The sequence below is a fragment of the Anolis carolinensis genome, chromosome 1 (assembly GCF_035594765.1).
Source record: "Anolis carolinensis isolate JA03-04 chromosome 1, rAnoCar3.1.pri, whole genome shotgun sequence".
NCBI classification, from domain to species: Eukaryota; Metazoa; Chordata; class Lepidosauria; order Squamata; family Dactyloidae; genus Anolis; species Anolis carolinensis.
Window position 1 is genome coordinate 106,960,146 of NC_085841.1, and position 22,187 is coordinate 106,982,332.

Sequence of the window (22,187 nt, forward strand, 5' to 3'; positions counted from 1 at the left end):
ACGCATCAAGAAATCGTCAAGAGAAGCTTTCAAAATAATTGGTTTAGGAGGATCGGTGGTGGAGACCCTAAATACCTTGTTTCCAGAAGGACTACTGCCTCAAGCCTCGCATCCACTTCTCTGCGAATCTATTGGCCTCCTATGGCAGAGAAGTCAGCATATGATGAACCAACCTGGACACAGGATACTATTTGAGAACACTGAAATAAATGGTGGACGGACCACTCTAACAACCACTATACTATGTCAGGCTACACAGAGAAGCCACTGAAATCCACAAGCATGTGGACAATTTCAACAGAAAGGAGAAAACCACGAAAATAAAAAAAATCTGGCTACCAGTATTTAAAAAACTCTAAAATCAAGACAGTAAATAAAGAACAACACTCAGAAAACAGGGGAATTCGAGACAATAAACAATCAGGGACAGTTAACACCTCCCAACGAAGGATTCACCCAGGCAGGAATCAGCCAGGCTTTGAAGCTGCAAGGCCATTCAATTCTAATCAAGCTGGCCAATTGCAACATTCACACTTGCCTCGGAGGAGAGTTCTTCCTCCCACCCTGGGCAGGCCACTGATATAAACCTCACTTCCCTAGTTTCCAATATATCTCATAACCCCTGAGTCTGCCTTCCATAGATGTAGGCGAAACATCAGGAGAGAATGCTTCTGGGACATGGCCATATAGCTTGGAAAACTCACAGCGACCCAGTGGCTTCCTAGACTTCCCTGGGAACGTATTCTTCCTTTCCCATGTTTTAATTGTGCCATGATTTCTGATCTAAATAGAGTCTGTCTCACTTCGAAGAAAACCCAGCGTTTGCCCCAGATTTCCCTAAATGGCTGGAGCTCAGGCTGTATAATTAATTCCAGACTGTAGTTTGACGCCACTTTATTTTCATAATGGAAAGTTATAGATTGGTGAAGCACCACCACTGACAGGGAAAACTATGTAAAACTACAGCATTGAGCCAGGACGGTTAAACCGGTGCCCAACTGCATTCATTCCACAGTGTAGATGCGCCCCTGGTTTAGTGTTCCAACCCGACCCATCTCTCCGGCTTTTGGGGAAAAGTCTTAGAAAAATAAAATCCTTTCTCGTCTCCTCTCCAACCAGTAACAGATGAAAGAGTTTACGGTTCCTCTTGTTGGGTTTCATCCCTGGGCTGCACAAGTTTCTTGCCTCATCAAGTTTCCAGTCCTCAGTAAGTATCCAGGCTAGAGGCAGGGTCAAGCTGAGGGTTTTCCTCCCTCACATTCCTATGCATGTTTCCCAAAAAAGGCTTTGTCTTTGCTCTTCACTGCTAGCCACTGTCTCCTCCCCTTTGAAGACTTAGTAATGGGGTTTCTGTGAGGGAACTTCCTCTTCCGTTTAAACTGCCCTCGGTTGACCATGTGGTTTCCACCACTTTAGAGTCTTCTGCTTTTCCTTTGTCTCTGTGAGGATGCACATTTTGCCTCCCTCTAGGCAAAATGTAGCTGCATGGATATTTTTACCGTTTACCTCCTTTAGAAGATGAGATTAGTAACGTGGTTAGCTCCAAGACCTTTTCTATCAAGGATGTATTTGTTTTACTTCAATAAATATTTTTGAATTAAAGTTCTGACTCTGCAGTCTTAAACTATCCTGATAAATGAAAGCTTATCCCAGCTCATCACACTTAAGCTGGTTAAGGAGTTTCTTGTTAGTACTCTGCTATATTTTTGGAGGAATTGCCCCAATTGAGGGTTATTTTGAGCCTAACAGCTCAGATTCCACAACACCTAATCTGGCTTTTCTTTTATGTGGCTTCTGCACTGCAGAATTGATGTCCAATGTGTTGTAGAAGGCGTTCATAGCCGGAAAGACTGGATTGCTGTGAGTTTTCCGGGCTGTATGGTCATGACCAGGAGCATTTTCTCCTGACATTTCGCCTGCATCTTTAGCAGGTATCCTCGAAGGTTGTGAGGTTGGAAACTAGGCAAGTGGGGTTTATATATCTGTGGAAAGTCCAGGGAGGGAGAAGGAACTCTTGTCTGTTGGAGGCAATTGTCAATGTTGCAATTAATCACCTTGATTAGAATTGAATAGCCTTTCAGTTTCTTTTTTAAAATATTTTTTATTTATTTTATCATGGTTGAAAACAATGTTCAATACCACCTGCTTGCATTTTTTGCATCTACTGTTATTTTATATCCCATACCAGGTGTTAGCTGACCCTGTGGACAATTTCAACAGAAAGAAGGAAACGATGAAAATGAACGAAATCTGACTACCAGTATTTTAAAAACTCTAAAATCAGGACAATAAATAAAGAACAACACTCTGAAAACAGGGGAATTCCAGACCAGAAACAATTAGGGCCAGCTAAGACCTCTCAACAAAGGATTCCTCCAGGTAGGAATCAGCCACGCCGTTAAGCTGAAAGGCTATTCAATGCCAATCAAGGTGGCCAATTGCAACATTCACACCTGTCTCAAACAGACAAGAGTTCTTTCTCCCACACTGAATATTCCACAGATATATAAACCCCACTTGACTAGTTTCTAACATACGTCATAACCTCTGAGAATGCCTGCCAAAGATGCAGGCGAAACGTCAGGAGAAATGCTTCTGGAACATGGCCATACAGCCCGGAAAACTCACGACAAGCCACTGTATTATATGAGTCTACACCAGGGGTCCCCAAACTAAGGCCCGGGGGCCGGATGCGGCCCTCCGAGGTCATTTACCTGGCCCCCGCCCTCAGTTTTATAATATAATATATTGATAATAATATTATAATGTAATACAATATAACACTAATAATAATACCATATAATAATATTAATTATATATTCTTTATTACACATAATATTACTAATAATATTATAGTATAGTGGTATAGTTCAATAAAGTAATATATAATGCTAATATTGTGCTATGCTAATAATATAATATATTGTATGTACATATAATTTGTAAGCCACTCTGAGTCCCCTTTGGAGTGAGAAGGGTGTGATACAAATGTAGTAAATAAATGCAGTAAATAAATAAATAATAAATAAATACATTTTAGACTTAGGCTCGCCCAAAGTCTGAAATGACTTGAAGGCACACAACAACAACAACAAACAAACAACAGCAACCCTAATTAACTTGACTATCTCATTGGCCAGAAGCAGGAGCACACTTCCCATTGAAATCTTGATAAATGTATGTTGGTTAAAATTATTTTTATTTTTAAATATTGTATTGTTCTTTCATTGTTCTTGTTGTTGTTGTTTTTGCACTACAAATAAGACATGTGCAGTGTGCATCAGAATTTGTTTGTATTTTTTTTCAAATGATAATCCGTCCCCTCAACAGTCTGAAGGATGGTGGACTGGCCCTCGGCTTAAAAAGTTTGAGGACCCCTGGTCTACACTGACCATATACGGCAATGTAGATCCAGCCCAAACCTGCAGATATAACGTTTATTCTATGTTTACACAACTCATGTGGGCGAAACGTCAGGAGAGAATGCTTCTGGAACATGGCCATACAGCCCGGAAAACTCACACCAACCCAGAATTGATGTCGTTTGGCACCACTTTTGAATGCCATTGCTTGGACTTCTAGAATCATGGGAGCTGCAGTTTGTCCAATGGTGTTGGTGCTTCAGCAAACTGCAAGTCCCAGTTAAAGTGATCTCATACTGCACCCTGCCATAGTATCGATCAGGCATGGGCAAACTTGGGCCCTCCAAGTGTTTTGGACTTCAACTCCCACAATTCTTAACAGCCTGCCGGCTGTTACGAGTTGTGGGAGTTGAAGTCCAAAAAACCTGGAGGGCCGAAGTTGGCCCATGTCTGGTATAGATGCCCCCTCCCCCACAGAGGGGAACAGACAGACCCCTTCCTGGAGATGATTCTGTTTTAGAAAGGGGCGCGTCCGTCCTGCTGTGACGTCACCCCTCCCAGCCAATGGGCGGGCGGCCTTTGGGAGCGGGCGCCCAATGGGAAGCCGCCTGTCCGGGTGAGTGGCGTGGAGGCCGGGCTGGAGCGGAGCCGGGCCGAAGAATGAAGTTGTGCTGAAAAAGCCCTGTGGGCGCGCGCGGCGAGTCGCGAGGCACTTTTCAGCCCGGGGAAGAGGCGCCGCTCTGCTCTGCGATACTCTGCTCGGGTCGCCCAGGAAGGGAGGCTTCACCCGGATCCAAGGCGGAAAGGGGCCCACGGGGACGCCCTCCTCCTCCCTGTCAAAGGCGAGGCTGGAAGGCAACCTCCCCGCCGGATTCGCATTGAGGACCCAAGAGGGTTCACCTCGGAGGTAAGTGGCTTCCGTGAGAGCCAGTGGTGTCGCTTTTATTTTTATGGGACCTGTTTTAACTTGGGCAGGGCCTACGTTTTGGAACTGCATTATATGGTCAGTGTAGAGCCTTTTAATGTAGCCCGGCGCAGCTAAACTGCATTATAGGGGTCTCCTGATAATATAATATATATAAGATAATATAATGCAGTTCCAAACTTCCAAGCTCCAAAGTTTATTTCGGGGTTTGTTTGCTTTTGGGTTGCTGTGAGTTTCCCCGGGCTGTATGGCCATGTTCCAGAAGCAGTCTCTCCCGAAGTTTCGCCCACATCTATGGCATCAGAGTTTGTGAAGTCTGTTGGAAGCTAAGCAAGGGAGGTTTGTATATCTATGGAAGGTCCAGGCGGGAGAAAGAACTCTTGTCTGTTGGAGGCAAGTGTGAATGTTGCAATTAATCACCTTTATTAGCATTGAAAAGCCTTGCAGCTTCAAGGCCTGGCAGATTCCTTCCTGGGGGAATCCTTTGTTGGGAGGTGTTAGCTGGCCCTGATTGTTTCATGTCTAGAAATCCCGTGTTTTCAGAGTGTTAGATTTCAATGGCTTCTTTACAAAAGCATGTGGACAATTTCAAAAGAAGGGAGGAAACCATGATAATAAACAAAATCTGGCCATCAGCATTTTAAGAAACCCTCTAAAATCAGGACAGTGAATAAAACTTACAGCCTGGAAAACTCACAGCAATCCAGAGATTCAGTCCATGACAGCCTTCGACAACACTTTTGGACGGATTTAGGCGGCGAGCGTCCAAAAAAGTCGTCAAAAGAGGTTTTAGATATGACAATTCCTTTACAGCAAACCCTGTATCCAAATTTCAGCTTCCTAGAATTCCTTGGGAATGGAATGCAGGGAGTTGTAGTTCGGTTTGGCAGAGAAGGCGAAGGCCTACTTAAAAAAATAAGAAGACGTTTGAACCCGCTCTCATTGTTAAAGGATGTGGTTGAAATGATTTATTTACTTACTATATTTATATACCGCCTTTCTCGCCCCTTTAAGGCGCAAGACTCAAGGCGGTTTACAATATATTAATGGCAAAATTCATTGCCAACATACATATAACAGAATAAAATCATAATAACTAGACATTAACATATAACTATAAATCAAAATCATTAAAACCATTAAACATATGCATAAGCAAGATTTAAACACTAAAACAAAGCATTAAAAACATCCTAATATAAATATTAAAATTACATGATCTAATGACTTGTCGTTTGCTGAGGCCCCAGCACCATTGGGCAAACTGCAACTCCTATGATTCTAGAGCATTGAGCCATGGCACTTAAAAGTGGTGCCAAACCACTTCAATTCTGCAGTGCAGATACCGCAAGATGAGGAACCGTTGGCTCTTTCTTCTGTTACTGCCTTGGAGACGGGAAAGGACGAAGACATGTACTATGAATCCCACGTGTCCCCCTCAGTAGCCATGCCCTTCTCGCCACCCCTTTACTTTCCGGATGTGGAAGAAAAGATGCATTTACACTGTCGAAATAATGCAGTTCGGCAGCACTTCAACTGCCATGGCTCAGTACTAGGGAAACCTGGAAGCTACAGTTTTACAAGGTCTTTAGGTTTGCCTGTCAAAAAAGGCAAACTACAGCGCCCAGGATTCCATAACATCCAGACATGATAGCACTATGTAACACGATTTTTGTTCCTGGGTTATCAATATCATTTCCAAATTGGTTCTGTCGTAAAAACATGGGATATATTTATTATCCGGCAGCATATTTTGCTATAGTTTTTCAATGAATATCTCCTCGAGTCTCAACCAATTCAACAGAGTTTGTGACAGCCACAAAAAAGACGTTTCTGGAATATAATTATGACTTTCAAAGTAAGTAGCGCACAATTGATCGGAAATAACACTTTCAAACCAGGAACAGTTTTTTTTTTCAAATGTTGTTACCTAGTGTTATTAATATGGTGCCAAACTGCATCAATTCTACACTGTAGATGCAACCTTGAGCCTGTTTTCTGGGAAGCGAAGTTCAGGCATGGCTGTCACTCCCATTAAGCGCGTGCCTTTAAGGGGAGTCTACTCAGGGATAAGACCCACTGAACTCCAGTGGGACTCATTTCTAGAAATCATAGAGTTGGGGGAAAACGTCCAACCCCCTGCTAAGCAAGAATGCACTACTAAAGCACTCCCTAGAGATGGCCATCTATTGTTTCTGTAGGATCTGATCACTCAGCAGCGATATTAGAATGGTCTGTGTCAGCCTTCTAAGACATCTTGTGAGACTTTAAAAGCTCAAGAAAGAAGGGGGATCAACTTTTAAAAAAATCTTAGTGGCCTCCAAAGCCTTGGTGAATTCTTTTTTTTTTTTCAAGCTTGGAAATATTTTTAATAGGAACAATTATACAACAAATGAGGTTCTATGGGATTACCTACCGTGGAGTCAATTTTAAATTCTCAGTTTTTTATATACTCACATGAACTTATATCAGCCTGTAACATCAGCCTCCAAATAGTTAGGATTGAAACTCCTAGCAGTCTCAGCTGTTATAAAGAGAGGTCAGTAATGATGAGAATCATAGCCATTTTCACGAGTTTTGTAGAAGGCATTCCCGTACTCGTTGGCATTGAACTCATAGGCATCTGTAAGAGAAAGACAAATTGCAAAATGACCACAGCGAGTCCATTCTGCTGCCCTTGTTGCTTAAGCATGTTGCACTCAAGACCATATTTCCCAATGTGGCATCTTCTAGATGTCTGGACTATGATTCTCATCATTACTGCCTTGGTGGATTCTTGATTCAAGAGAAAGGGTAGGAAAAATAATATTTGACACCACTTCGACCTCCAGGGCTCATTGCTGTGGAACCCTAGGAGTTTGGTGAGTTACTGGGAGTTACTGTTTGGCAGAGAAGGCTGAAGCCCTTGCAAAACGACAACTCCCTTCATCCCACAGCCTTGAGTCATGGCTGTTAAAGTGGTGCCAAACTGCATTAACTCTTGAGTGTCAAAGCACCCCTGGAGACCTCTGTGTGTCTGTCCTGACTAAGCCCGTCCTTTTCGTTTGCCTCCACAGTTGGATCTGGCCGGGGCCTTTCCAGAGGTGAGCTGTCTCGGTTTTGCCTGGAGGTTCCCCAAAAATGATCCCGAGAGGAGGAGGAGGAAGGCTCGCGTCCCGTTTCCGAGGAGTTTCGCCGGCAGCACCTCAAGGATGGATGGATGGCTGAGCTCTCCGGAGCCTTGGAGCTGGACCTCCTTTGTCCAGACTTAGCCACTCTTTTTCCTTCCTTCCTTCCTTCCTTCCTTCTTTCTCCCCCTTTCCCTTTCTCACACAAACCGACGTTTGCCTGTTGCCTTTTCTTCGCCCTCGGCTCTCCTTCTCAAGGTCGCACCTTGTTTCCGTCCTTCCTTCCTCTGCCATGGCCGAGGCCCCTTACTGGTGACAGGGAAGCACTTTTCCCCACGATGCCTGCTTTAAACTGACTCTCGGGCCTAATTTTGGATGAGTTTGTGGCGCTTCCGTGGCCGAAAAGCAGAAGGAAGAACCCACCATGAAAGAGAAGTCCAAAAATGCGGCCCGGACTCGGCGGGAGAAGGAAAACAGCGAGTTTTATGAACTGGCCAAGCTGCTGCCTTTGCCTTCGGCCATCACTTCCCAGCTGGACAAGGCCTCCATCATCCGACTCACCACCAGCTACCTGAAGATGCGAGTCGTCTTCCCCGAAGGTAAGTCACCTGAGGAAAAGGAAGGGGAGGTGGGGCTGGATGTTACTTCTTCCTGCCCAAAAACTTTGGGAAGGAGAGTGGAGGTGTTGGAGCCCTTAAAACTGCGGTGCGGCAACAGCAGACCCGGCATCGACCCTTTTTATTTCCTAGCCTTGATGCTGTTCATCTGTGTCTTCAAGTCCTTTCCGTCGGGTTTTCCCGGCAAGGTTGATTCAAGAGGTGGTATAAAATAGACCTGATAGAAGGAAAATTCTTCCAGTGGAATGAACGAATGCATTAGGAGAGGGAAGAGTTTGAGGAGCTGTGCCATAGGAGGAACTGAAAGAGTGTGACTCGCTTGGAGTCACTCAATGAGTTGCCATGGCCCAACTCTGGCTTTCCAGGGTCCTAATCCAGCGCTCAAATTACTGTGGAGGTGACACACATAGGATCTTTCTCTCAGGGTGCATCTACCAGTGGCTCCCAACCATTTTTTGACCAGGGACCAATTTGGCCAGTAACAACTCTCCAACTGTAATACTAAAAGGATTATGAATCAGGTTTTGGTCAATTTTTGATTCGATTTGGTTATTTGGAGTGGTGATTCAGAAAATTGCATTGGATAGACCACATCAGCTTTAGTTTCTGATACAGAACATATGCCACCCAGTAGTCACCATCTGCTCACCCATAGAAAACCATATTTAAGAACCTAGAGCTGATGTGGTCTATCCAATGCGATTTTCTGAATCGGCACCCCAAATAACCCCAGGAACAGGCCTAAAAACGAAGACACCAAGAAGAAAAAAAAACGGGTTGGGCTGTCATTATCTGTAGTAGTAATTGAGGTGAGGGGGGCCATATTTTAGTTCTTGTGGACCACAGGTTGGGAACCACTGATCTACACTGTAGAGTGAATACAGTGTAGCACCACTTTAACTTCCATGGCTCAATGCTGGGAGCTTCCTGGGAGCTGTCATTTCACGAAGTCTGTAGCTTTCTCTACCAAAGATGTTAGTGCTTCACCAAGCTACCACTCCGAGGATAGCATTGCGCCAGTACAGCTAAAGTGGTGCCAAACTGCATTAATGTTACAATGTACTGAGCCAGGACTACGCTAATCTCCAGTGTTTGGGCTGCTCCTTCTGGGGGCTGTCCCTCCTTTTTAAAAAGCTCACTAGAGAATGTTGTGCCCCTCCTCTCCCTGCCCACGAAGGCTTTCTTTTTTTGCGGGGGGGGGGGGGCGCTTTGGTTGGTTGGGGAGCCTTCTGTCCTCTGCCTCTTCCCGTAAAGTAAACCCTCGCCTGGCCGCTCCCTCCCCTCCCCTCCGCCAAAGTCACGCGGGGCCCCAAAGGCCAGTTCTCCCATATTTATGAAAGATAACTGGACGAGAAATGAATTAATACCAAGCTAAATATTTGCCTAGATCGAAGCGCAGCTCCGGCTGCTGTACAGAAAGGAAAGGAGCCCAACCACTACTGCAAGGAGGCTTCTTTTGCAAAAATAATAAAACAAAATAACCAAAGGAAAGGGGGGGGGGGGGGGAGAGAGAGAGCAAAGCAAAGGAATTAAACCCCTCTTTTTGAATATGTATGAGCTTAGCACATCTGGATCCTAGATGTCCAAGAGCTCCAGGCTGATAAGGAGTAAAAACAAAAGACAACACCAAACATTGTTTTCCGGCTTCATTGATAAGAAAAGCCAACTTAATTTCAATGATAAAGGCTCCTTCCACACAGCTGAATAAAATCCCACATTATCTGCTTTGAACTGGGATATATGACAGTGTGGACTCAGATAACGCAGTTCAAAGCAGATATTGTGGGTTATTCTGCCTTGATATTTTGGTTTATAGGGCTGTGTAGAAGGGCCCAAAATTGTTTGGAGAGGGGTTAAAGGTCCATTGAGGGGGAAAGAGATGTCCCTAAAAGAGAACCTTAAATTTAGGATGGGAACAGCGACTGGATTACGGCCAGGTGTGAAAAGGAGATACAAACGCCAAAATCAGTCCTTGTTTTAAGATATATAAAAGGGAGAAAATCAGTAAGTGTTAAGGCTGGATCTACACTGCCAAATAGTGCGGTTTGAAGTGTATTATATGGTCAGCGTAGACCCACATAATGCAGTTCGAACAGAGTTCTATGGGTCTCTACTAGGCATAATAATGCACTTCAAACTGCATCGTTTGGTTGTGTAGATCCAGCATCTGAACTTGATGTATATAAGAGCTTACCTTCACACCATTTGGTGTCTTTAATTTTTAAAAAAATACTGTCTACCTTTCTAGATCTACGTAGATACCATAATCCTAATTATATTCGCTCTGAAATCCTCTGTATTTTTCCTTGAGAGGAACTCGGGAGAGAGTGTAGTTTCCCTGTGAGTTGAAATCAGGGCTCAAACTAAATTCCCAGGTAAATCAACACCGGACCCAGTTTTTTGGCCAATGTGAAAGCAAAAGATTAGTTTTTGTCAAAGTATTTATTTTTTAAAGTTTGTGTCAAAGTATGAAAGTCGGTGAAAATGAACCGAGCGTTTTGAGGCAACTAAACAGGCGCAGAGATAGATACGGGAAAGATATGAGATTTTCTAAGAGGGAAGTCCTTCCGGTGAAGGAACGAAAACAAAGCAGGAGAAGGAAGAATGCAAGGAGCGAGGTAATAGGAGAGGCGTGACAGAAGGGATTGGATCCACGGGATTAAAGAACAATATTATGAATAGAAGCGAAACAACCAATGGCAGTATATTTTATGACTATACGTACATATATATGTATGTGTGTGTTGATATACCGTACTTATATGTAATTTTACACATTTTACATATACAAATTTTATATATATGACTTGGATACGATGGTTAGCATTGATTATACTCAAGGAGGAAGAAGCTATTGGGGCCGTTGTGGGGGAGATTAGACAAAAGTTTTATTGTAGACCGAAGAGCGGGATACAAGTATCGTGTGTGTGTGTGTGTGTGTGTGTGTGTGTGTGTGTGTATATATATATATATAACATTTATATTTATATGTATGTATGTGTATATGTGTGTGTGTGTGTGTGTGTATGGCAGTGTAGATCCAGCCATAGATGCATGTGTGTGAGTGCATATATGTATATGTATATGTACACACACACACATACATATATACAATTACACATAAATATGGGGATGTTTTCTCTATATATGAATATGTATGTATATATACACACACATATATGGCAGTGTAGATCCAGCCATCTTTGCCTGGATCTTCACTGCCCTATATCCCAGGGTCTGATCCCAGATTATTTTCTTGTCCGAGATTATCTGGCAGTGTAGACTCATATAATCCAGTTCAAAGCAGAAAATCTGGGATCAGATCCTGGGATATAGGGCAGTGTAGATCTAGCCTACAAACACCCATTTAAGCTTCCGGGATGATGTTATTGAGTACAGTAGAGTCTCACTTATCCAAGCTAAACCGCGGCAGAAGCTTGGATAAGCGAATATCTTGGATAATAAAGAGGGATTAAGGAAAAGACTATTAAACATCAAATTAGGTTATGATTTTACAAATTAAGCACAAAAACATCATGTTATACAACAAATTTGACAGAAAAAGTAGTTCAATACGCAGTAATGTTATGTTGTAATTACTGTATTTACGAATTTAGCACCAGAATATCAAGATATATTGAAAACATTGACTACAAAAATGGCTTGGATTATCCAGAGGCTTGGATAAGTGAGGCTTGGATAAGTGAGACTCTACTGTAATTGTAATTTCGCAGAAACTCGATTTCTGTATTTCTCTGAATTTGTGCGGTTGAAATGGAATTTAGCTTCCCAGTCACTCTGCAGCCCTATGGAGACATTTACTTCCACTGAGAGTGGAGGGCGAGCGGTGTCCCTTCAAACCGCACACTGTAGCCCGACGGATGTTTTAATGCGTTTCTTGTGTGAATCAAACACTAGGCCGCGTTTGGAAGCGAGAATACGGAGAGTTTTGCCTTTCATTCGAGCCTTAGTTGACAAGGTGTGCGAAATTCCCGGCTGTCTCCTCCATCGGCTTACCGTGGAAGAGGTCAGTTTGGAAAGGGTGTTCTTCTTGCTTTTCTTTGACGAGACAGGGAGAGTTATTTGGCTCCCTGGAGGCCAGGAGGCTCTCCTTCCAAGCTCCGGGTGAGCAGGATCCGAGGAGAGCCGGGCCCTTTCCCCCGTGAATTCCTGTTTGAAGCCAAAGCGCACGGTTATCCCTTTCTCTGCCGGGAAGGACGCAACTGGGCCCACCAACTCTGACCATTGACCGGTAATGAAGAAAGTGGTTTCCTTGCGCAGCTGATTACAGAGGAAAGCCTGGAATCCAGTTTGAGTCCCGGATGGGGATTGCACAAACCCACAGAGCCACTGAGGCGCATTGTTGGGGAATCTGAGTTGTTAGGCTCCAAATAACCCTCAGTTGGGGTGATTCCACCATAAATATAGCAGAGTATCAGAAGGAAACTTCATAACCAGCAGAAACTTTCTCCTGGTGAGCTAGGATAAGCTTCCATTCCTCAGAATGACTTGGGGTTGTAGAGTCAAAATATTTATTGAAGTAAAAGAAATACATTCTTGATAGTTAAGGGTCTTGGAGCTATCTGGCTTACTAAATCTCATTTTCTAATGAGGTAAAGGGGTAAAAAAAAGTCAATGCAGCTGCATTTTGCCAAGAGAGAGACAAAATGTGCATCATCATAGGTAGAAAGAAGGCTTTCTTTGGTCTGTTTTTATGAGAGTTTGCCGCCTGGCCCTCGCGGTGTGGGAAAGCTAACAGGACCGCATTAAATGGCCGGTGTGGATGAGGCACGTGTGTTGCCATTTCAGGGAGAGGCCGCGGAGAGTCCCAAGGCGCGCACCGCTTTCGGAGGGCTTATTCCTCCCAAGACTTCGCCTTCCGTCTTCTTTGCGTTCTTTCAGTCTCCGCTTAAGGAGACTCCTTTGAGTGGGTGTGGGGGGCAGGGGTGGGGGAAGTGGGGTGGCGCCCCTCCCCCGCGGATCAGCCGCGATGTGCGCGTCTCTGGGCGCTGCGTGGGGCCGGGGGCGCCGTGCTTGGCGGCGGATGGGCTCAATTACCGGCGCCTCTCCCGCCGGGGCTTGGGATCAGGCGCAGCAGATGGCCGCGCTCTCGGCACCCTCCCTCTCTTGAGAAGCCCTCCCCGCGTCTCAAGCCGCCCGAGGTCTGCTGCTGCGTCAAGGAGGGAGGCAAGGAGGACGCAGAGCCGAGCCATTGCCTCTCTTGGGAAGCTGGCAGGGCCATCGGAAGACAGACTGTGGTCATACAGCCACCAAACCGGCGCTAGCCAAGCTTGCTGGAGAGTCTCTTCTGGTGTTTTGGGGTGCCTCGACACTGGAGAATGAGAGTAGCTTGGTACCACGCCTCAATGCTAGGGAATCCTGCGAGTTGCAGTTTGACCAACAGCCAAAGAGTGCTGGAGCCTCACCAAACTGCAACTCCCAGGATTTCATAGCATTGAGACGTGGGCAATTAAAGAGCCATTCTGTACAGTCATTCGGTCGGTACAAAGGCGCTTTTGTTTTCCTTTGCTTTCCTGTTGGATGTTGAACACGCACAGTTCCGGCTCCCACTGGGCATAATAATAATATCTCGTAGAAGGCTTTCAGAGCCGGAATCTCTATGTTGCTGTGAGTTTTCCGGGCTGTATGGCCATGTTCCGGAAGCATTCTCTCCTGACGTTTTGCCCACATCTATGGCAGGCATCATCGGAGGTTGTGAGGTATATTGGAAACTAGGTCAGTGAGGTATATATATCGGTGGAAGGCCCAGGGTGGGTGAAATAACTCTTGTCTGTTGGAAGTGTGAATGTTGCAATTAATCTTCGTTTCTTTTCAGATAAGCTCAGACTTTCTCCCTTTTCCATGCCTCTAGCATATTGGTGTTCTGGTAACCCACACCTTTTCCTCTCTCTCTCCCGTATTACCTCTGAGAGTTTTTTTTCTGGAGAAACTGCAAGTCGCTTCTGGTGTGAGAAAATTGGTGTCTGCAAGGATATTGGCCAGGGGACGTCCGGGTGTTTTACCATCCTATGGGAGGTTTCTCTCATGTCCCCGCATGGGGAGCTGGAGCTGACAGACGGGAGCTCACCACGTCCCCCGGATTCTGCCAGGGGGCTCCTTCTCTCTGTGAGTGAAAGTGCATCTACACTGAAGGATTGGTGCAGTTTGTCACCACGTCTCAATGCGATAGGATAGTTTGACAAGGCGACCTCTGCCAAAGAGGTGGTGCTTCACCAAATTACAACTCTCAGGATTCCATAGCATCCAGCCATGGCTGTTAAAGTGGTGTCAAACTGCGTTGACTCTGCAGTGTAGATGTACACTTGGTCTCTGAGCTGAGCCAGAGGAGAGTGGAGTAGGAGGGGCAGAATGGCTGTGTGCTTTGATGGCTTACCTTCTCGTGTGCAGGTAGATCGATACACACCTTGATGAGAAAAGACTCTCATTCAATGAGGCTGTAAGGGTGGCGGATGGTTGGCCATTGACCTCAAAGTAAATCCCATTGATTTTCCCAGGCAGGTTCCTTACTCCCAGGCTGGGAAGGGGGTGGCATCTTCGCCTTGCGGCCTAACCGTGTTGACTCAGGAATAAGTCCCATCGATTGCGACGACATCTCTTTACTTCCCGGTGGTCACGTGAAAGAAGGTAGAAAAGAGGAGGAGAGGAGGAAGGTTTGTGGAGGGAGGAGAACTGTGGCCAGAGTGAAGGCTGGAGCGAAATGTAGAAATCTGATCAAACTTGGTTGGTTGCTGTCTATGGTTACCTCTTCCATTCGTGGCATTTGGAAAACTCAAGGTTTTGGCTGCTTTGGTTGACTTAATCCACTCCTAATGTGATCTTCCTCTTTTGCAATTGCAGCCTACTTTACTGATCGCCATCCTTTTCCAATGCATCCAAAGTAAGACAACCTCCATTTAATCCTCTTGGCTCCCAGTGACACTTCAGGCCTGCTTTTCCCCCTCCTTTTTGACAGCACCTCATTTGAAAAGAGTTCATTCTCTTTCTGTCAGCTTTCTTCACTGCCCAGCTATCAGACACAAAAATTAGAAGAGGAAGGCAGGGAAAAGCCTACCTTTTAAATATCCAATGATATTATCATCACTTGATTATCTTTTTCTATAGCTGCCTTTCTAGGTCTTTGGGCGCATCTAAACTGCAGAACGAAAGCAACTGAACTGCCATGGCGCAATGCTGTGGAATGGTGGGATTTGTAGTTTGACAGAGAAAGCTAAAAACATTACTGAAACCACAACTTCCATGAGCAATGGTAGTCAAAGTGGTGTCAAATTGTGCTAATTCTACACGGGAGATTGTGTCTTCAAGTTCTGCAATTGACTTAAAGTGACCCCATGAATTTCATAGCGTTTCTTAAAGCAAGGAATGTCCAGAGGTGGTTTGGCCAGTTCCTTGGTTCATCGCTTCACTTGACATATTTTGGAAATCACCTGCAGTCATTATTTTTGTTTCCTCTATGTTCAGCTATAGCATTGCTTTTTCCACCTCCTTAAGTTTTATCAGTAGCTATTCCAAGTATGTGTCCTTATTTGGCATATGATCTGCATATTTTACATTGTTGATATTCCTTCCCCTAATTCTCACTCCTTCCTGCAGTTGTAGGCTGTGGTTAGAAGCAGACCTGTCTTTCTTTTGATGCCTGTTCTTTCCTTTCTTCTCCTTTGGACTGTCTTTCCTTCCTTGGAGGGATGCGTGAGCTTCAGAGACTGACTTCTAGCATTTCTCCTCCTCAACCTGCCTCCCCTTCTTTCCCCAGCCCCTAGAGATGTTCCTGAACTATGGCCTTTTCCGGGGTCAGAGGACAATTCCAGGCCTTGTTTTGTTTGGGGAAGGTGGAAAAAGCCTGATTATGGCAAAGATTCAGGTTAAAAGCAAAGAATGAGGAAGAAACACTCTCTCCCTGTCCTTGAGGGAGGGGCCTATACTGTAGAATGAAAGTAGTTTAACACTGCTCTAAGGGCCATGGTTCAAAGCTATAGTATCCTTAGATTATTCAGCCTACTCTGCCAAAGAGTACTGGTGCCTCAACCAATGAAAATTTCAAGGTGAGAAGCATCTTTGTGTGTTTCCTTCTCTTTGGAGCAAGGAATTAGGAAAGAGTGACTTAGGGCCCTTCCACGCAGCCATATAACCCAGAATATCAAGGCAGGAAATCCCACAATATCTTCTTTGAACTGGAAAATCTGAGTCCATACTGCTATATATTCCAGTTCAAAGCAAATAATGTGGGATTTCCTGCCTTGATATTCTGGGTTATATGGTTGTGTGGAAAGGCCCTTAGAAGGGATGAAGTTCAGGGGAAAGATGAAGTGTAACTGGGCGTATCCCACCCTAAAAGGTAAAGGTTTCCCCTGACGTTAAGTCCAGCCAAGTCTGACTCTGGGGGTTGGTGCTCCATTTCTAAGCCGAAGTTGTCCATAGACACCTCCAAGGTCATGTGGTCAGCATGACTGCATGGAGCGCCTGTTACCTTCCGGCCAGAGCGGTACCTATTGATCTACTCACATTGGCATGTTTTCGAACGGCTAGGTTGGCAGAAGCTGGAGCTAACAGCGGGCGCTCACTTCACTCCTGGGATTTGAACCTGTGACCTTCCGGTCTTCAAGTTCAGCAGCTCAGTGCTTTAACACACTTCGCCATCGGGGCTCCCATATTCTACCCTGGGCAAGCCGAAAAGGAACGCGTACTTGGGTGTTCTTTTACATTATATATAGATTTACTGTAGTTTGACACCATTTTAACTGTCATGATCCAATGCTATGGAATAATAGGGGTTGTAGGTCTTTAGCCTTCTCTGCTAGAGTCCTTTCTCCTCAACAAAGTACAAATCCTAGGGTTCCATAACATTGAGCCATGGTAGTTATAAGCGATGTTAAACTGCATTCATTCTACAATGTAGATGCACCCGACTTAAGTAGGGGCCTTCTCACATAAATAGGAACTAGCATAAAAAGGCCAGTTTAATTGGTCCTTGCCTTCTATGTGCCCACATGATGTCCCCTCTCCATGAAAACATGTTCTTCAAGTTTCTAGTGATTACATAACCTTTAAAGTCGCCCCTTTAATGATAATAATTCCAATAATAATAATAATAATAATTTTATTTTTATATCCTGCCACCATCTCTCCAAGGGACTGGTGCGGTTAACAAGTGGGACAAAGCCCAGAAACAAAGTTTACCAACTAAAAACGCATTTAAAAACCTAATAAACATACAACAATCTGATTAAACAATTAAAAACAGCAGATCATAAAAACATCATTAAAATGAATCAAGGCAAACCTCAATAACCAGAATCAGGAATATAGTGGGCAAGATCAGAAATGAGAGAGGGCAGGGCATGGGCATGTGCAAAAAACCGATGATAGGGCCAGGGCTGGAGTAAAATGCTGAGTTCAATCTAACGGTCCATTAGGGCTGGGCATTCATGGACAGGGGCCTAACCCTTTTTGCTTTGGGAAGGTCAGCAAAGGAGGGTTAGATGATATGGCCATAAATGACCACGGAGGCTCAGAAGTATGGGTTTTGATTTTTAAGCTTAAAATTTCTTGAAACTTGAAGGATTTTTTTTTTCTGTGCGAACGTGATAGCTTGAAAACTCGGAAAATGCGTTCTGATGGAAGAGGGAAGACCTATGATTTGGAGGCAGGTCCCTTTCTGTATCATCTTTTCCTAAGCACCCCTTCCTTCCATTGTCCAGATGCCATTGGATGCCCCTAGACAAAACGCACCTTCCCAGGGCAAAGATTTATTAAGGAATGATAATAGCCTTTGAGAATGTATTTTTCCTGGGTGTTGAAGCCTCGACCTCAACAGAGCCGTGCGGAGGCTAAAGGGGATTTCTCTTGAGATCCCCTGCGTTGATTTAAAAGAGGTGGGGGGGGGGGGGCTAGACACCGAGGCGTCCTATGGATCCCCCTTTAAATCGGTTTGAACAAGGCAGAAATCCTATTAGGCGAGGATCCTTTGGAGGTACGGCAAGTGGAGGGGTCCAGACGAGTCCGAAGAGCTGGGAGGTTGCCACTGACTTTGCAATAAGAAACAGGGGTCCCTAGGGTCCTGTTTTGTGTTAGGGAAAGGGGAGGTGTCATTGTAATAGGTGTGTGTTTGTGTCAGAAAGAGAGGGGGGGGGGCTTCCCCTTTCCCTTCTGAGCACCGCGTTTTTAAAATCCACTCGATTTACTAAAATTGCTCAGCGCCAAACCTACAGTTGGTCCAATTGACCCATTGATAGGAAGGGCAATGGGCCCATTTTAGGCAGGGCTAACCGTGCATTGTTGCCTTGTTCAGTGGATTCTCTATTTATTGTTTTCCTTCGCCTCGCCAAAGAGACGCGCAAACATCGCACCTGCCTTTTGTTTCCTCTGTTTGTTTCCCCCTCGAAGCGAGCTGCCTCTCCGCCTTGGGGCCTGTCCGAGGTGCGAGACCGCAAGCTGCGAGAGGATGGGCCTTGTAGTCCTCCCGAAAACACCCGCCAGGCGCCGGAGGGGGAAGTTAGAGGAAGGCGGCAGGGAAGAAGCCAGGAGGCTTGCAAGAGGAGAACCCCCCCCCCCCCCCCCGAAGAAAAGAAGTCGCTTTTGGGAGGTGGAAAATCCTGGCCGAGGACTTGGCCTCCCCAGGACAAGGAAGAGGGCATTCTTAAAGGATTTATTTCTGTGAGTTTTCCGGGCTGTATGGCCATGTTCCAGAAGTATTCTTTCCTGACGCTTCGCCCACATCTATGTCAGGCATCCTCAGAGGTTGTGAGGTATATTGGAAACTAGGCAAGTGAGGTTTATATATCTGTGGAAGGTCCAGGGTGCGAGAAAAAAGTCTTGTCTGTTAGAGGCAAGTGTGAATGTTGCAGTTACTCACCTTCATTAGCATTGAAAAGCCTTTCAGTTTCAAAGCTTGGCTGCTTACTGCCTGGGGGAATCCTTTGTTGGGAGGTATTAGCTGTCCCTGATTGTTTTTTGTCTGTTTTTTTTTTTAGTGTTTTTCTTTATTGACGGTCCTGATTTTAGAGTTTTTTAAATTATTGGTAGCCAGATTTTGTTCATTTTCATGGTTTCCTCCTTTTTGTTGAAAATGTCAACATGCTTGTGGATTGCAGTGGCTTCATTCCTATTTTTTGTACCGCGGTTCCCTACTAAAACAAACGAACAGGAACAAAAGCTGCAAGTCTAACGCCTTTCTCAACGGAATCTTTAATAACTGATAATTCACGCGAAAATAGAATTGTCTACCCAAATCTTTCCGGGTGAAAATAAAAACGAAGAAACGGTTAAGACTTAGAGGTATATACTGTATGTCGTTGGCAGTCTTTTTTTCGGTGTACTCGGATGCAAATCCAGCTGAACTCAATGAGACACCCTCCTAAGTAGGACCCCGATTTGTCTCTTTCCTCGTTTCAAATACAGTCATGATTTGGATTTCGGTGCGGCCGTGTTCCCTTCTTTCGCCTTTGCTCTGTTTTTTCGCCCAAGAAATGCCATTTTCTCAATCTGGAATTGAAACTAGCCACTCGTGGAAAAATAAATAAATAAGGGAGGGGAAAGGAGCCTGGTTTCCCGCGTGGAGGGGTGATTTAAGGCTGTTTTTCTTGCTGTTCGGGGAAATGATGAAGCGTTGGGTTTCAGTGTTTGTTTTCTTGCAGACGTTTTTCTCATTTCAAGGCCTCCAAAACTGCCTCCTCGCTTTGTTTGAGCCCCATTTGGAAACGTGGACTTGAAACGAGACCTGCAGAACGGAAGCCCCAGGAAGAACGGCCCGAAAGCAGATTTATAGCCGGGGAGGGAAGGGAAAATCAACACAGGGCTCGGCTTGATTGACAAAACCCAGAAGCGCCCTGGAGAAAAGCCATCGCGCCATTGCCAGATTAAAACCAAACATAACATTATTGTGGTTATTTTTATTCCAATATTATTATATTACTATTATTATTGTTACGACAGTTATTTAATCGACCGTATGGTGAAATAATATACACGCCCGCTTCCCCCCCATGGCTCTTTCGCCGAAATGTGAACAACCGCTGTCCCTTTGTTGTTGTTTGCATGAAAAACTGGAGAGTCGTAAAGTTTTATGGCCCGGACAAATCGGTTTGTGGACTTTGTTGGTAATATACGACCGTGGCCTCAGGATGAATCCGTTTCTATTCCCTTGGGATTCCGTCCGTGGCAACGCTTTGACGGATGAAACGAATTTGGCAGGAAGGAAAACTTGGGTTGGGTTGTTTGCTTTGAAATCCTGACCTATGCCTTGATTGGATTTTCAGGAACCCTTGGCTCAGATTTTTGGGTAAATTCTTATGTTCACGTGAGCAGTGTAGATATAGAAGAGGAGTTAATTTGGAAAAAATATATCTGCAGCTTTGGGCTGCATCCAGGGTCGTAATCAGAAAAAAAATTCGGAGGGGCTTTTGAAAATTTTGGGGGGGGGGCGGTTTGAACCCCTACCCCCCCCCCCCCAATACCTGTCAATATCTGCTTGAGATAGTGCCTGGAGGGACTCTTAATGTTTTGCTTCTCGTAGACTTAGCATGGGATTTGGTTAACCAGTTAAAATTCAGGAGTAAACCAGGTTTTTTTTTTAACCTGAAAATTTTCGGGGGTGGTTTGAACCCCTAACCCCCCCCCCCCCCCCCTTTCAGGCCTGGCTGCATCTACATTGTCCTATATGGTCAGTGTAGCCTCATATAATGCAGTGGGTTGCTGTGAGTTTTCCCGGGCTGTATGGCCATGTTCCAGAAGCATTATTTCCGGACGTTTAGCTGACATCTATGTCAGGCATCCTGAGAGGTAATGTGGTATGTGTTGTTGAAGGCTGTTATGGCCAGAATCACTGGGTTGCTGTGAGTTTTCCGGGCTGTATGGCCATGTTCCAGAAGCATAATCTCCTGACCTTTCACCGACATCTATGGCAGCCATCCTCAAAGATTGTGAGGCCTGTTGGAAACTAGGCAAGAGGGGTTTATATATCTGTGGAAGGTCCAGGATGCGAGAAAGAACTCTTGTCTGCCTGAGGCAAGTGTGAATGCTGCAATTAATTGTCTTGATTAGTACTGAAAATGCCTTGCAGCTTCAAGGCCTGGCTGATTCCTGCCTGGGGGAATCCTTTGTTGGGAGGTGTTAACTGGCTCTGATTGATTCATGTCTGGAATTCCTCTGTTTTCAGAGTGTTGTTCTTTATTGACTGTCTCGATTTTAGAGTTTTTAAAATACTGGTAGCCAGATTTTGTTCATTTTCACGGTTTCCTCCTTTCTGCTGAAATTGTCCACATGCTTGAAGCTGACAATGTTAATCAAGGTGGCCAATTGAAACATTCACACCTGCCTCCAACAGGCAAGAGTTTTTTTTCCCACCCTGGACATTCCACAGATATATAAACCCCAATTTACCTCATTACCTCTGAGGACCATAGATGCAGGAGAGAATGCCTCTAAAACATGGCCATACAGTCCGGAAAACTCACAGCAACCCAGCGACTCCGGCCATGAAAGCCTTCGACAACACATCGTATAATGCAGTTTGAACAGCACTGAACTGCATCATACGGGCCTTCACTGACCATATAATACAGTTCAAACTGCATTACACGGTAATGTAAATCAAGCCATACGATCCAAACAACAATTCTTGTGAAGTTAAAATGAAAACCGCTGTCGAAAAACAACGCTCCCTTAGGATTTTAGAAGATTCAGGCTGCATCTACACCGTACAGTTAATGCCGCTGGAAACCGCTTTAACGGCTCAATGCTATGGAATCCTGGGATGTGTGTTTGGCGAGGCACCAGCACTTTTGGTCAGGGAAGGCTAAAAACTTTTTAAAGCTACATCTCCATTGAGTCTATCAGGTGAGCCAAACCTGAGTTTAGAATTTAACTACTTTGGGGCTTTTTTCCGGTAGAAGAGCCCCGGTGGATCAAACCCAAGGCCTGTGTGTCCTGGCCTTCTTCCGATCCCACTGTGGGAAGCCACAAGCCAAACATGCGTGTCTCAGCCCCCCTTTGCTCTCGCTCCCTAGCAATTGGGGTTCAGGGGCACTCCTTTTGATCCTGGAGGTCATATATAGCCAGGTTGACTTGCAGCCACGGATAACCTTCTGCTCCGTGGTTTTGCCCATCCCACCTCCGCAAAGCCATTGGAGTTGAATTATCATCACCTCCAAAGAGAAACCTT

At 45.0% G+C, this 22,187-nt stretch overlaps 1 protein-coding gene across 1 annotated transcript in view; it reads left to right on the top strand.

Annotated features, from left to right (window-relative positions):
• The first annotated feature begins 4,021 nt into the window (after positions 1-4,021).
• sim1 (SIM bHLH transcription factor 1) overlaps positions 4,022-22,187 on the top strand; it is a 95,700-nt gene continuing 77,534 nt past the window's right edge. Inside the window, exons 1-2 of the mRNA XM_003215510.4 lie at positions 4,022-4,269; positions 7,344-7,993. Of these exons, the coding sequence (XP_003215558.2) occupies positions 7,819-7,993 (175 nt within the window). The 5' untranslated portion in view covers positions 4,022-4,269; positions 7,344-7,818. The remainder of the gene's footprint in view (positions 4,270-7,343; positions 7,994-22,187) is intronic.